The following is a 16,159-nucleotide window of genomic DNA, read 5'->3' as shown; positions in this document are numbered from 1 at the left end:
TTGATTTGTGCTGCAGGTATAATGGCCATGATGTTCAACGTAGAAGAGCTCGCCAACATGATGTCCATCGGAACGCTGCTGGCATATAGCTTGGTGGCCGTCTCTGTGCTTATGCTCAGGTATGCGAGTGAACGGCCCTTGCATTCTTTCTTTTACGGCAACTATGAACAGTTTACAGATACTTCTGTCCTTTTTTCGATAAAACACTTGGACCGTCTGCTATCTGTCATGTGGTTGTAACCACGGGATGGTGGACATTGAAAGGAACATGAGCGGGGTTGAAGTGCGGCGGCAGGATGACATCGTCATCATGGCGCACGCACCTCTTAAGACACGGTCTGAACCCCCTTCCAACTGATGCTTTTCTTCCAGTATAGGGTTACGCTTCCAGAGTTGCAGCCCATGCAATGGGCATATTGAGAAATTACTTCGAGATTTACGGGAGATAGTCGGATAAGTGGTCAGAGGCGGGTGACAACTTTCGCTGCCACTTAGTTTGCTGCAGCCATTTACCATAATTTTGCAGCGTTTTTTGGAATACAGTACGATATCAATTAAGTACAAATTGAATTGCAATGACTACACACACACTCGCGCACGGTTATATACATAAACGAGGCAAGCGGAAGCAAAATTGAAGTGGTAAAGCTAGAAAGCTGTGCTGCCGCAAAGCCCTTTAATTCTTCCGCACGCACCTCATTGACTTTGTGTTGTTTCCACGGGCTAAGAGCTGTGACTATTGAAGGCCAACTGCACTCAGATTTTCGAGAACATGAAAATAATGTCACCTAATAGTACACACAAAAATAGTGCGAAATGCAAAATACTACGTTTCAGACATGAACGCGGGCTACGCACGCGGCTCACGACATTGGCCTTTTCGGAAACGAAACTGAATAGGAAAAGCGGCCATTACCGGCGGCCGGACGTGACGTACGTGATGGATGGCAAGCGGCGGCGGTAGAACCGGCGACCGCTCAGAGCCGGCGTCAAATGAGCGTGGTAACGTCGTATTTCGCACTGTTATTTCCACAGGGGAACTCCCACTAACGTTTGCCCAGGATAATGAACTCACGTTCCAATCAATCGAATTGAAATAGACTGTAGGACAGTTATTTTCTCATCAGAATAACTGCCATTGTAGCAATACTTGGCATTGCGAGTAAAAAAGCGAGCCGTGATTTACAAAGCTACTTTGCCCGTACGATACCGAAAAGCAGCTTTGGTTAGCCGGCGCCTCGGCTGTAACATCGCTCTCTTTGAAGGGAACAAACCGCACGCGGGCAGAGATCATCACTCTTAATACTAAACATTACCTAAAAACAGCTTCGTCAATATCGGCCCAGTATTTTTCGCCTTGCTGCGCATCGAGAATCGAATTATAAAAGTGGTCTGAAACTATCAGCAAGCTTCTACAGGTAAATGATGCACTAAAACACGAAAAAGATACCTATCTACCGCTGTTTACTACTTTCACCAGAGACACGTGCTGTCAAAAACAAAATCTAACGATCAACCAAAGTAAATGCCTCACTTGGGAATTGAACAAAGATGTAGTTTATTGTTTAGGAGAGGAGCAGTTTCGTTAGCTTTCGCACTTCGCGAAGGTGACGGCCGATATTTGTGCGGATGTATTTGTTACCCCGAGCAAGGCTGATTTTGGTTCACTTGCGAGTGAGGCAAAATTCGCACAAATGTTTATACCCGCGTGTACAACTCCAGTTAGGTCGTTAAACTTTTAGAATGGTCTAAGGGATCGAGGTGGCGTTGGACCAGCCCAAATATGGCAAATATCGGACGCGGAAATACAAGCCGTCAAGAATTTATAAAATATCCTTTTTTTCGGTGATAGATGCAACAGAAATGACAAATGTAAGGCAAGTGTGCGTGTCGCACTATTTTTTTAGTAGAAATATCATTTCCAAGTAAAAATCACGCCATATCCACGGAATGAATGATGATAAGTGGGGCGAAGCTCGAGAGGGGGAGATCATCGGTAACCGTAACTCTCCCGTGAAAGTTCGCCCATTACATCATTAAGAAAGACGTAAGACTGTGTGCGTACATTGTACAAATCAACTTTTATTTTCGGAGTCAATGCTCCGAGGCCCAGACCTGGTGAAAGACCCCGCGCCATCGAGGACTACCCCGCACCTCCACCACAATTTGTCACGTAGGATGGGACACAACGGTAAAGAAAGAACTTTTAAGTGCGAATGCACTTCTTAAGCGAGCCTGAAGCGTCCGCCGCCGTCCGCATAGCAACAGCTGCGGGTGCGTGCGCTCCTCGTCTTCCTTGGCAACGGGGGGAGATGGGCGCGCGCTGCCTGGCCGCTGACATGGCACATACCCACGTGGGGGATTGGCCAGGAATCTCCTCGTCTTCCTTGGCAATGGGGGGAGATGGGCGCGCGCTGCCTGGCCGCTGACATGGCACATACCCACGTGGGGGATTAACCAAGAATCGGGCGTGAGAAGGGCTAATGCACCCGCTTAAAGGAGTACTGACACGAAATTTCAAAGCTGAAATCCGCTCTAGCAATCAAGTACAACGACAACACAAACAGGTGTCCGTGAATAAATGCATCTTTCTTTCTTTGTAGTTGTGTGTGTGTGTGTGATCTCTCTTTCGCGAACATTACCGAACCGCGCAAATTCAACTCGTGCATTCGCACTTCCACATTCTTCCCCTCGGGGAAATGCGGGGAATTTTATTTAGGGCGAACTTGTGCCCGAACAAGACGAGAGGAAACGAGCAAAGGTCCTTGCGTCTCGTTCGATCTCCGAGAACGACTGCCTGCGTTCATGGCGTGATCTCTTGCGTGATCTCCCCCTCGCAGTGCACGTGCGCTCGCGCCTCCGTTGGCGAACACAGACAAGCTCGCGCTCCCGGTGTCGAGTTTGCGCTGCCGGTTGCAGCCGGTTCTTGCGCGTGCAACGCGGCCCACTTTGCGACATCTCCGAAAGCATGCGGCGGTCACGTACCACGAGACACAAGGGATGGACACCCATGGCTTTAGGAGCTTCGCCCCTAAAAGAGTTCTGCTAGTTTCAGAACGTTCGCAAGCATGTGATCAGTTTTTTGGCTTCTAAACTCTTTTAATGAACCCCAAAAAAGGCGGATATTGCTACCTATGCGGTTAGTTTGAAGCATGTGATGGCGACGGCGGTAGAGGTGCGGTGGTGTAGCAGAGAAACCCCGGGCGAACGCGTTCCTGCGCCCGGCGGACCGCCGTGCAAGTCGCCGTAGAAGCGCGAGCCCTACGGGACGGGTTCCCGAACCTCCGTCACAGGCCGCTCGGAACTTGTTTCGGCGACTATCCACCAGGTGCAAACGTCGTCTTCACGGAGCTACTTTGAACAACGGTACCTAGTGCGCTGTGCGGTTACGAAGCTTAGGATTTAGTATAGTGATTTTAAGGGCATAGACTACTTATCACGGCAAAAAAAAAAAAACTTGAGTCCAGTTAACCTTTAAGGACGCACATGCTCCGCCCGAGAAGAGGGCGCTTTATTTCAGGCCTTTTTATTAAAAAATCACATCAACTTTGTGTAACGGTGACGATGGATGGAACACGAAGGTTTCTTGCGTACGAAAATCAAACGGCGAAGGGCCAAAGTCAAAGACACTGCAAATAAAGTAAAAAAGTCAGCGATGAAAGTGGAAACTTGCTGCAGCCAAAGTCCAAACTAAGATGACAGCAACTAAATTTGTCACGAGAAAGATGAGCGCCCCTCACCCATCGTCGATCCTGTCAGAATGGCATATAGGATGGACGTCGGCTTTACAATGCAAGGGACCCACGTTCTATTCCGACCACGGTACGCGTTTTTTCTTGTGTCGTAGTCATCATCATCATGTACCCTCCCGTTGTGTACAGTTGGCTTTCCTGCAGTGCGTATTTGCTACGACAATGCAATCAGTGAGACCAAGACAGCTTCGGTCTAAAAGTTGCGTTCAGGGTACACCGACTGTTTTTTGTCCGGTCGCTGCACAGATACGATGTTGCTCAGGAGCAGCCTGCTGCCAGCGGCGTTCTCGGCTCGGAGGCGAAGGAGCAACCAGAGGGTCGGCGGGGCGTAGCCACGATGCTCTTTAACCTGGACGGCCTCTCCATCCCCACGAATGCCACTGCATTTATAGTCAAGACTTGTACCCTCGCCCTAGGTGAGCCGTTGGGCGATTCTCTTTCTCCAGCACGGTTTCTTAGTGTTGCCTGGTGCCCTAGTGTCCTGCGGATTAATGCGTTTTTTTCCAAGGGCCCTTAGAGGCCATGTACAGTTCAGTTATTTCGGGAGACAACAAACAGAGGGAGCTGCGGCAAAACTTGACAGTGACATTCCTCTTCGCAAATGTGATTGTAGAGCAAGAGCCCGAATGGTGAATATTTGTTATGGTTAGAGGGTTTGACTGCACAAGCCACGAAATATCTTGCAAAAGCAGCATACCTTCCTGCTTTTAAAGGATTGTCTACTGTATAGTAGTTATGTGATACTCCGCGTATGTTTAAAACTTTGAAAGGCTTCGGGTTTCGCATACAGGGACCTAGATAATATGCCCAAATTTCTTGCGTTGTGCCCCTTTAAGTGATGGTGCTGCAGACAACTGTTTGATTGATTAATTGATTGCTCAGTTGAAACAAGCGAGTGGGGGAGCTGTCAGTGTAATGATGTAAATATCGCAACCAAGCGTCTCGTTTTGGCACAGGCAGGTTCCTGTTTAATGTTAAACGTGTAGATTAGTTAAGGGGATGAGTTTTGAGATAGGCTATTGCCAAAGAAGAAAAAAAATGAACTGGCTCACGGCTTTCTGGACTAAGAAAGCCCCCCACTTTTCTGAACAATAAAAGTTTTCCAATGAAAAATAGGTTTCTAAGTTGTTTGATGGGCATACAGCACTGCAAAAAGGTTTTGAACAAGTTTTGAGTTAATTTATGGGCCTACAGAAACAATGTTTGCTTAATTAGTGCTTTCTGACACCCTGTTTGAGTACTGAATTGGCTTATTGTAACGTTATAAAAGCATTTAAAAGTTACAAACGTTCAAAAAGCATTGCAAGGTCACTTTAAGTTGTACATTACAGTTTTAAGACCGCTTTTTGAGTTTATCTCAAACAAAGCCAGGCGCATACAATTAAAATTGCACCGAGTGTGCCACTCTAAAGCGAGGAGCGCAGCCCAGGATGCTAACGCTGGACAGGGATTATTGCGTGTACCGATACTGTTTACTGTTTTGCGGATTTGTACCGTGATAAGGCGCTGACTCGACGACAGGTCGACGCTGCTGTGTAAAAGTACATTATTGGAGGGTGTGCTATAAGCACGCAGCCTTTGTCCTTTCTGGGGCATTTGTAGGTGCTTCTTAAATTGGTATGGCGAGAGGCATGTGGAGAAGCTGGTGTCATAGCCAATCTTTCCAAACGTAATGGCCATGTGGGTATGATCCTGGGAAGAATCAAGGTAGATTTATTTATTAATTTATTCATATACCTTAAAAGCCCGAGAGGGCGTTACTGAAGGGGGGATACAAAAACCGGTTACAACAGTGTCAACTATACATTTGGTGAGCGAACTGCAACAAAGTGGTGAGTCAAAACAGCATGTAATAAACTCCAAAAGAAGGGATCACACATTGTCAACACGCGTAATACACCTTACACGAAAAGAATCGCTACATATCTTCACCGGCTTCTAAATAAGACAATAAAACAAATTTGAAACGCGATGGATCAGTGAGGGATACTATGGCTGAATTAGGGCATTCGATTCGTTTATACACAAAGAGAGAGGTGAAAACTGGTATTACTGCGCGAAGATATTGGTTTAATCTTATGCGCATGGTCGATTCGAGCAGGTACGTAAGGAGCAGGGTGAATGAAGCTTCGGGAAAAAGTTATGTCACTATTATACAAAGAGTGAAAAAAGGAAGGGCGAGACAACTTTCTGCGCACGGCAAGAGAAGGAAGGTTCAAATTATGCTTCAGTAATGAGACGCTTTGATAACTACAGTAACAAGAACAAATGAACCTGGCTGCTTTATGAAACAGATGAACCTGGCTGCCTTATGAAACAGATGAACCTGGCTGGTTCGGTTATTTCCCTATATACGACACAGTCGTCGCGAATAGACGTATTGAGTATTGAAGAGGCAATGTTAGATCCGATGTCGTTAATGTAAACCAAGAATATGAAAGGGCCAAGCACGGATCCCTGAGGAACACCTGATTTACTCGGGCTTTTTCTGGAAATTATATTGTTGAATTTTACTGGTTGGTTTCGGTTGCATAGGAACTCGGAAATCCATTCTGTCGTTTTTTCGTCAAGTTGAAGGTTACGGACTTTGGCTAATAAACGTTTGTGTTGTACGCGATCGAATGCCTTAGAAAGATCTATAAAGATTGCATCAATAGGAACAGAGTTATGCATGGATTTATGGAGGTCAGTTAACAGTTCAAATAGTTTGGTATTGCAGGAGTGCTTGTGGCGAAAACCATGTAAATTGTTTCTGTTTGCACGCGCTATAATGTGTGAGTGAGGAATATGCTCTAGTAGCTTGCAAGAAATACACGTTAACGAGATAGGCCGGTAATTGTTAGGAGAGGACTTTTCGCCAGATATGAATAGAGGTTTAACATGAGCATATTTCCAACCCTCCGGTACACAGCCCGTATCAAGCGATTGCGAAAAGATTAGTGTCAATAGGTATGCTGATTTGTGGCAGGTTAATTTGAGAAGTTTGGCGCTAATCCGTTCAGGCCCCGGGCTTGTTTTGCAAGTAAGACGTCCTATAGCACGCGCAACCCCCTTTTTCGGTTACGGTAGTTGCAAGAAAAGGGTGGAGAGTGCTAGGTTGGGCCGGCATCGGAAAATTTAGTGGAAGGTCGTCCGCAAATACTGATGCAAAATGATTATTGAAGTGTTCAGCGCTTTCCTCTATCGATAAGATGTCGCCTTGATTGTTCACTAGTGCTGAATCAGTGGGACTTTCTCTAGGATTGACCACACGCCAGAATTTTTTGGGATCGGATTTAAGAAGGTTGGGTAGAGTGCAGTTGAAATATTTGTCCTCGGCCTCTTTTATGGAAGTTTCGGTTTCCTTTGATATATTTTATAACTACGCCAGTCCTCAGGTCAGTTTGTTTGTGTAGCCTTTTTGAATGCACTTTTTTTTTGTTTAAACATCTTTTTACATCACGTGTGAACCATGGATCATTAATTTTAGAGCTGACGGTTAATTTTGGGACGCGGCATTCTTCTATTCGTTTCAGAGTGTCACGAAATAGGTACCAGTTTTCATTTGTTGTGCGATTTTCAAAATCAGATTCGAATCTGGGTATAAATTATTCGAACATTCTATTCATCCTCTCGGTGTCAGTGCATGCATAGTTCAACAAGTGTTTCACAACCTTATCACTGTCTACGCGTGGTATGGAAAGGGAAGAGTGAACGACCCTGTGATCGCTAATTTTTTCCAGAACTCGGGTGAGGGGATTCGCAGGATGGGTAGTGAAAACCAGGTCTAAAATATTAACGCCCCGGGTGGGTTCTTCTACTAACTGGGTCAAATGGTGAACATGTGCCAAATGAAGAAAACGCAAGCAATCGTGGCGATGGGAACTGTTAAAGGGAGCGGATGAGGCCGACCATTCGATGCCGGGATAGTTAAAGTCGCCACCTAAAATCAGTACAGCATTTGGATAGTGTTCAGATATATACTCGAGGGAATCATTTAACAAGTCTATATACTCAGGACCGCTGTCGGGTGGACGGTAGCACGCGCCAATAACGAAAGTGACATGGACTGACCGTGCAGTAGCCCAAATAATTTCGAGGGGTGTTTTGTAAACGAGAGCCAACGATTGGAATTCTTTTTTAACTACTATAATAACTCCTCCTCCTCTAGATACTGCTCTGTTCTTGCGAAAAACGGCAAACTGTGTAGGAAAGTGAAGTTCACTGTTTGAAATTTCGTCGCAGAGCCACGTTTCCGAACCAATGATTATGTCAGCCGAACACCTGTAGATAAGTGCTTTTAGGTTATCGAGCTTGCTGAAGATGCTTCGGAAATTGGCTAACAGCACTGATATATCGGATCTGGCGGTTGATTTTCGATTAAGTGAAACCGCTTGTCAATCTGCGGAAGTAGGTTGTAACGTGGGGACGTGTACAATAGCGCCTTGTGGGTCTGTTACATCCGTTGAGAATTCTCGGTTAGTGGTTACCTCGACAATACTGTCGGCGCCTGAGTCATATCGAAACATGCGATCCCAAATGTAAAGGTAGTTGAAGCGCAGCGAAAAGCGTTCGTTTCCTTTACGGTTTTCTTTAACAAAGTTCCTCAATGTTTTGCGCGCTATTTGCACTGTAGGCGAGAAATCTTCATCTATCCCAACTTTCGGGTACTCGAGGTTCTTCAGTTTGGGGGTATTGTGAAAAATGTCGGCTTTGGACTTGAAGTTAAGAAACCTAACAATAATGGGTCTATCAATGTCGGGGCGCCGCTTACCTAACCGATGAGCGCGTTCAATATCGCCAGTTTGTTCTTGAAGGTATGTGGAAAAGAACTCTTTCACTATGTTTTCCGATTCCTCATAACCCTCCTTTTGACTATAAGGTTGTTTCTTCTCATTCTGTTATTCATGTCGTCCACTACGTCAGTCAGTTCGTTTACCTTTGGTTATGCTCGATTTGGCTTCACGGACGGAGACACCTACGCCCTCGAACTTAGTCTCAATCTGCGTTATTTTTTTGAGGTCACCCTCAATTACAAGAATTCGTGAGGTAATACTGTGAATGTCATTTTTTTATTTCTGCCAGGGTAGCCGTTGTTTCACCGTGAAATTCCCTTATTAGAGCTAAAACGTCATCAATATAAGGACCGGGGTTTGCTTCAACATCGCCTGCGCAAAGGAGCAGTAGCGCAAAGCCCGTGCTTAGAAGCAAGAACGAAGGTCTCAGGCATACAGTGCGCAAAAGGATTGACGCAGCAGAAAAGCGAGCACTGGTGGGGCTTGTGCGCGCTCGGCAAGAGACAAATCTGCCAATCCGCGCACGGTACGTCGACAAGTCTACACCCATGACACTTCTTTCGACACAGAAAAGAAAAACTTCTCAAAGTGGGTATCAGCGGCCACACATAGGCTGGTGACACAGGTCAAGAAAAGGGGCAAGCGACAGGCCTACCTAGAAATTCAAAAAGTCGACTTAGCCATGGCAGCCAACAGCCGCGAATCCCAAGGAACAGGTGCCGGGAGTTTCTTTTTGAAGGGTCCGGTGGCGCTGATTTCGGTGTGACGTCAGAGGGTGGGGTGAATGACGCCCTTCTTGTACGATGACGAGGACGGTGCCCATCTGTGGTGACAGCGGGTGGCCAGGCAGGAATAGGCGGCACGAGGCAAGGGTTCCTAGAACATCAAAAATTCGACTTAGCCATGGCAGCCAACAGCCGCGAATCCCCGCTGATTTGATGCGACGTCTGTCGAGATGGAAGAAGTTGTGTCACTGGCAGCTTATTCTCTAAGCATGAGAATCGCAATAAAGCACGCGTTTCGCTTGCAATGCCATTTTGGAGGTTGTTCCTGTGCGTTTTCTCATTGTTACGACAGGTGTCCTGTTTCTGCTACTGACGGCAGTGTTGGTGATTGCTGAAGACAAGCTTCTCTCGCTGGCGGCATCCACCATCGGGCCATTATTGCTCCTCGTCGTAGTGGTGCTTTTCTGCATCCTCTGCATCGTTAGGCAGCCGAGAGCCGGAACCGATCACCTCTCGTTTGCGGTAGGTAGGATGACTACGCTTAGATTCAAGGTAGCTTGCTTGCTGCTATTTATTACATTCTCTATGGCTTTGAGTAGAGCAAGGAAGAAGGTTTTGTTAGTTGGAGGGTGTTAGCACAAATGTTCAACAACCATAAAAACAACGAGAGAAAGGACGCCTCAGAAGACCGCACTTGTTTTCGAACCACTTGTTTTTGTAAATTGTGTGCCATGGGATCTGTTTCGTGCTCCAGATACTTGCTACATATTTCTATCCTACAGCATGACTCGCATTCAGCTGCATGAAGCAAAAGTTACCTTTGAAGAGTGTGCATTCGGATCAACGTCGTTGAGTCATGTCAGTGTAATATGCTCGGCTCGTCTCGTTAAACAATTAGGAGCTCATGCGAGAGGCGAAGAAATGCTGGGCGTTGCTACAAGCGGTGCTCAAACTGCAGTATTACGGAAGGCTTGGTCTATACGCGCAGAGAAGGAGTCAAGGGTTTCTCCTAGGAAGAATCTAGCTTCAGCCGTGTTGCAAACCTGTCATGGGTTAATGTAGTGTGGCTTCCAATGAGCAGATCTCTACTGATGCTCCGTATTCGCACGTCCAGCGATGCTAGATAAATGGTAGCATTAGTTTTCTGCTTCCATCACCTTTCATTACCTATTCAATGCACTTGTAAAGGCAATACAGGTGTGCATCTTTTTGTAGAATCTTGTTGAACTCACTTCTATAAGTTGCGCCGGATATCCTATGAACGTTTGAAGTTATTGGGTGTTGCTGGTCGCTTCATATTTTGGTATGTGGTATTTTAAAGATCGTCTTTGTTCTTGAGCCTTGGATGTCACATTATGGTCCTCATTGCCCCTTCTGCAGGTTCCTCTGGTGCCTTTCATCCCCCTATTCAACATGTTCGTCAATCTGTACCTGATGATGCGTCTTCCTGCTGCCACGTGGGCACGGTTTGGAATTTGGATGGCCGCTGGTGAGTGCAAAGTGCCAGTCGTCTGCTTTGGTATACGTGTCTAAGTGAAGTGTGTATCTCAAGTTGTTTAATAGCAATACTTACTTTTTTAGAGAGCAAAGTGACTGCGTGTGCCTGTGCATACAGCCGTAATTTTAGTGCTTGGATTCTCTTGAGGGGTGAGGTTGTTGTAATCGATAGGGGCAGTCAAAAATGTCCATTGCAGCTATTTTAGATGCGATTTACTTCTGAGGCAAACTGTGTGATGATGTGGGAGGAATACACACAAGCTCTTTACAAGTAAAATCACGTATATACTATGTTCGGTGCACGCTGTAACAAAGGAAGCCCGAGATTGTGGTAAAAATTCGATCCCTCGGCTGCAGCCTGGCCCTGTAATCGCTAAGTCACTTAGGCCACTTATGGCCGAGCTCGCTTCGGGAAGTTGCGAGATTTCCCAGGTTCAACAATTAATATTCTGTCTGCAGGGATGCTGGTATACTTTGGCTACGGCATCTGTCACAGCTCACAACGGAAACCACCGCCGCGAATCCCACAGGAGGTCGCTGGCGAGTGCGCCATTTCTTCCAAAGACGGTGAGGTGTTTTAGCTCATGTCGTGTTGGCAGTAGAGATGTGAGCAGTTGAAAAAAAACAAAAAAAGCATTAGGAAAAAAAACATGTTTTTTTCGTTTTTTTCAACTAAGGTAAAATTGAAAAAAACACAGTACCCCCCCCCCCCCTCCTCCGCGGAATTGTGTTGTTATGCAGCTCCTTTTGACGTGCTTGAAAGTTTCTTGTTTAACTTTTAGTAATTGTACTATTTTTGTGCTTCTTTCTTACCGCTCCATTTATTTCGCGTGAGTGATCGCCAGGAAACGGGGGTGCAAGCCTTGCTGTTTCCGAACAACCGAACATTACACCACTGCGGCTTCAGTTGCGTAGTCTCTGCTAGGGCACCACGGCGTCAGCGGCTAGCGCCGATACAACGGCAGCCGTATCAGATAGCGCGCGCGCGTGCTTAGCGCGGCGGCAACGCCCAATATCGCGCCTGCGCCAAATTCAATACAGCACAGTAGTGCTGCGCTAGTGAAGTGAACGGATGGGCGTTTGAGCACCTTTTTTCAATTACCCTGCCATTATTTCAGTCAATCCAACAAGCTATTCATGAGTACTTCAGCGTAGAAAATATAACCCAGTTTCCGCTATGGTACGTCCGCGGTCGCACGTTTGGAAACATTTTCCCCCTTCCCCCTTCTTCTGCGGCTTGCGAAAGGAACTGGTCGGAATTCGGAAACGTGCACACCAAGCTACGCAACCGGCTTTCAGGCGATCGCGTGCAGAAGCTCGTGTACGTGCACTCGAACCTGAATGTCCGGAAGGCTTCGTCGGCTCCACAGCAAAGAATCGACGTGGCAAGCGGAACCGAATCAGACACGGATTGACGACTGTTCGCACTTTTTGATCGGAACTTTAGGAATTGACGTGAAACCACTCCATTGATTTTGAAACTGAAAGCTGTGCTGGAATTTTTGTGTGCAGTAATGAAACAATTATATTCTGGAAAGTGCTACTAAATAAATGTGTCGGGTTTTTAAAACAGTGTGCGCACAAGTCTTTTTTTCCAAGTTTTCGTAATTTTCTGAAAAAAACTAGAAAAAAACCTGTTTTTTTCAAGCACCTCAAATTTTCATGAAAACTTGCATCTCTAGTTGGCAGTGGAGGGGTCTTTCGCTCCCAATCTTTTCATCAGTCCTAGAGGCCACGGTGGGAGCGTACAGGGCCCCGCATTTTTTTCTCCTGGGCCCTTTGTACGCCCCTCCGTGTCTGACTTTTCGCGTGCCATATCACTGCCCTGCTTTTGGTGGGTGCGGTTTTTTGTTCTGTAACGTTGTCTTGTGCTGTTGTCGTATGTTGTATTCGTGATTTGTGTGTTGCGCGATGTCGCTGTGCTTTATGGAACCATCTGGAGCAGTTCCAGCTGCGTTGAATAATGATATTGCTAAGCCGTGGCAAAACGGGCTTCGTACTGACTCCTTCGAATTTAAACGCCTACTCCGATTTCCCTACTTTACTTTGGGAACATATGAGCATAATGTTTTTAAAGTGAGGCAGGCATTGATCCCGTTGCTCAATAGAACCAATTCAATTACACCTCGCCACAATATTATGCATATCGAATGACAGTGGGACTACTGTACGGAATTTGTGGGGGTATAAACCAAGTGCGTCTTGACCTTAGAGTTAATGACTTCCGTCGTGCATTCAAGAAATCTATCAGATCTTCCAAACAATCGATTTCGACAGGTTGCAATATCCTCTCGTGGGTCCCAGCATAATTTGAATCTGTCTCGATTGCACCACTGCGCAACCACCGCGGGATTGCAACATAATTTTCCAAATTCCATATTTACAGTAAAGCCCGCTTATATCGAACAGCACGAGGATTGTAAAATAGTTCGATATAGCAAAAATTTGATACAGAAAGTGAAGCAAAAAAAAAACTTACATGAGAGCAATCTTGCCGGCGGAGTCACGAGCTAGCGCTGAGCCCTTACCACCCTGCAGTTCACTATTGATACGACACTTTCTCAGAAAGAAAACAATCATTTACTGGGGTGAAAGAACTGCGTGAGTGTAGCCTGCTTTTTGGAGCGCAACGCGTTGCTGGTGACTGCTTGCTCCACGGTGTCTAAACAGTCGACGAGCACAAGACCGCTGCCCTCAATGGCACTGCAGTATCACCTAGCAGGGCCACGGAGTCCTCGGCGTCTTTAAAAGAGCGGAGACAAGCATGGATACAAGCGAATAACGGCGAATCCAGCGAACCGAGCAAGTGCGGGCAGCGAGTGGTGGGGACCTGAAGTTCGGTGACACCGGAGCCCGCAGCACCAAATGTGGCGCTTCCGGCTCCGACGGCATGCATGCGTGGAGCTGGTCCACTCTGCCACGGCCGGTTTGGACGCGCCCGAGGTCGCGCGGGAGTCGCAAGCTACACCCGCGCCACCATTGCGCGCCGATGTATTGCGGGAAAGCCACCCGCATGCCTAAGGAGAGCCAAAAATCCCGCTCCGGAGAATGTGATATATCCGTTGTGAGCAAAATAAACGCGTTCGATATAACAAAAGTTTTAAATGCATGTAATTTTTACCTGAATTATACAAGGGTTCGATATAGCCAATAATTCGATATAACCGTGCTCGGTATAAGGGGGATTTACTGTACCCTGCACTGAAACACTTGAACAACATTTTCTTTGAATAAGAGGTGCGGCGAAAGCAAAACTGATAAAAAGTGGTTTGCGAGACAAATAACTGCTTGCCGAGGCGGCTGTCTAAACCAATGTGAACTTCTTGACAGTGGCCCCACTTAGCATGTAATATTCAGGTGGGAGGGCACTGGTCGCTTTTGTACTTGTGGCGAGTTCCATTTCAGATATAGGGAACAATGCAACAACAACAAAAAAGCTTGTTTGATGTACTGGCACCGGCAATGCTAGGGTTGCGCTCAGGCTTAAGTGCGCCCGGCTTAAGCAGGCGCATTTTCATTATCGAGCTGCATTGGGCGCAGGTGTTTGCGATCCAATGATTAACTGGTGGACAAATTTGAGGTAGGTTGCTTAAGGATCACGCCGAGTTTGTAGTGCGCAGTTGTCAAGATGAGGTTTTCTAGCTAGCCAGGGGGGTGAGATTCAGGCCAATATGTGTCGGTGTGTTTTGCTGAACTTGTGTTGGAGAATGTTACCGCACTCAATACAGTGAAATATCGTCAATGGGAACTTCTGTATGTAAGATTTATGGAAAATTGGAACAGTAGGATGTAGTAAGAATAAGCTTTATAGAGGCCTATTTATAAAAAATCACGGAAATGCGAACGCGGGTGGGTTCAGGGTCAGATAATTCCGACTACGCACCATCTCGTCTGTGGGCTTGACATCTAGCACGCGGCCAGAGAAACGCATCTGCAGCCAACACACGAAGCTGTGTCACCCCCTTAAGATAAGAAGGGATAGATTACCTGAAACTGGGTTGAACCAATCTAAAACCCAACGACGGCCGTTTTGACGCGAAGTATTATTTGACGAATACTGCGATGTAGACGCGAGTGCGGTGGTGTGATAAATGACGAGACACCATTTTTCGGATCAGAAGCGCGGAACGTGTCCCTGCCAGTGATGACGAGGAGGAGATGGAGGACTAAGCATCAGTGCGAACGCCCGCTTTGAAGTTATGAACGAATTGAATGCAGCCCACCTCTTCATCAGTTTTGAACAAGCGGGCGAGGAGGCTTTCCGTCACATTCGATCGGTATTGCAAAAAACATCTGGCTGTCGACGCCTTCAATTGACAAGAAGCTCATTAAAATTAAGGTCGTTTCGCCCATCAAATAGTGGGACATGCTGTGCTGTACGAATTTGAATGCATGCGGAAGGCAGCAATGGTCACAGAGAACAATTTTTAATGCAGGAAAAGCCGTCAGTTCGAACCGCAAGGAGCAGCCATCGCAGTTACAATCAATGGAAGCTTGAAATAGTGAAAGTGACGAATAACAACAATGTATTATTACTTGGAAGTAGTAGGCATACCAAAAATTTGATAGACGAATGAATTTGAGTGAACTAAACTTCAATGAAACGCGGGATATTGGAATAAAATCTTAATTTCCTGGCATCGTTTGCAGTAGTAGTAGATACGTCTTAAGTTGTCAGAAATTATCTTTTGTGCACGTGTTTTGCCTTTAATGGCTAGCATTCTTTGCCGAGTACCCCTCCACCCGGGACCGTGTAAAAACCTGCACTCGCACAGAAATGCAGAAATGGCGGAAGTAACCCAATTACCGTAAAATCCCGAGAGATGCCCCAGCCCCGAAAGATAACCCACCCCTGTTTTTGGCAGGATTTTCTGTTTTTTTCAAAAACACTGAAAGATAACCCACCCAGCCCTCGATGGATCAGAAGACGGAGAGCTTCATGAGCGGCTCGCTTCGGCGGTCCCTCCTTCTGCTGCCCTGCCAACCACGTCGAACTCCGTGCGTGAGGAGCTGGTCGACCTATTGTTTGGCAGTGAGAGCGACTGTTCGTTCGACGGTTTTGACGACGAATGAATACAGTGCTCATAATAAACGCGTGTTCGTTCTTTGGCTGCGATACATTTCTCAACTTTTTTTACTGCACACCGAAAGTTAGCCCACGTCATATTTTCACTTGATTTGCTCTCAATCTTAGGTGGGCTATCTCTTGGGATTTTACGGTAGTCGTTATAATAGCGTGAATGGAAATAATTAGTCGAACCGAACATTGAAAAACCAGAAAATACAAAAAAATAAAAATAAACGTTTTACAAAAATAACCACACAAAATCAAAAATACGCATCTTACACTGCAGCTCCTTCAAAAACCGAGGTTAAACAAAAAAAAAAGGCGGCAAACTAGCGTTCAAAA

At 46.3% G+C, this 16,159-nt stretch overlaps 1 protein-coding gene across 3 annotated transcripts in view; it reads left to right on the top strand.

Annotated features, from left to right (window-relative positions):
- Positions 1–16,159, top strand: part of LOC144147021 (high affinity cationic amino acid transporter 1-like) — a 75,151-nt gene that overhangs the window by 52,475 nt on the left and 6,517 nt on the right. For 2 of the 3 annotated variants that reach the window (XM_077679041.1, XM_077679039.1), the window contains 5 exons: positions 17–119; positions 3,999–4,168; positions 9,605–9,774; positions 10,633–10,741; positions 11,209–11,316. In XM_077679041.1, coding sequence (XP_077535167.1) covers positions 17–119; positions 3,999–4,168; positions 9,605–9,774; positions 10,633–10,741; positions 11,209–11,316 — 660 coding nt within the window. The remainder of the gene's footprint in view (positions 1–16; positions 120–3,998; positions 4,169–9,604; positions 9,775–10,632; positions 10,742–11,208; positions 11,317–16,159) is intronic. The other variant, XM_077679042.1, reaches the window with a different exon arrangement.

Source organism: Haemaphysalis longicornis, unplaced genomic scaffold (assembly GCF_048455015.1).
Source record: "Haemaphysalis longicornis isolate Haplotype H1 unplaced genomic scaffold, Haemaphysalis longicornis Haplotype H1 scaffold_7, whole genome shotgun sequence".
Lineage (NCBI taxonomy): Eukaryota > Metazoa > Arthropoda > Arachnida > Ixodida > Ixodidae > Haemaphysalis > Haemaphysalis longicornis.
Note: the sequence above shows the minus strand (reverse complement) of the source record. Positions and strands in the feature narration are given on the sequence as shown.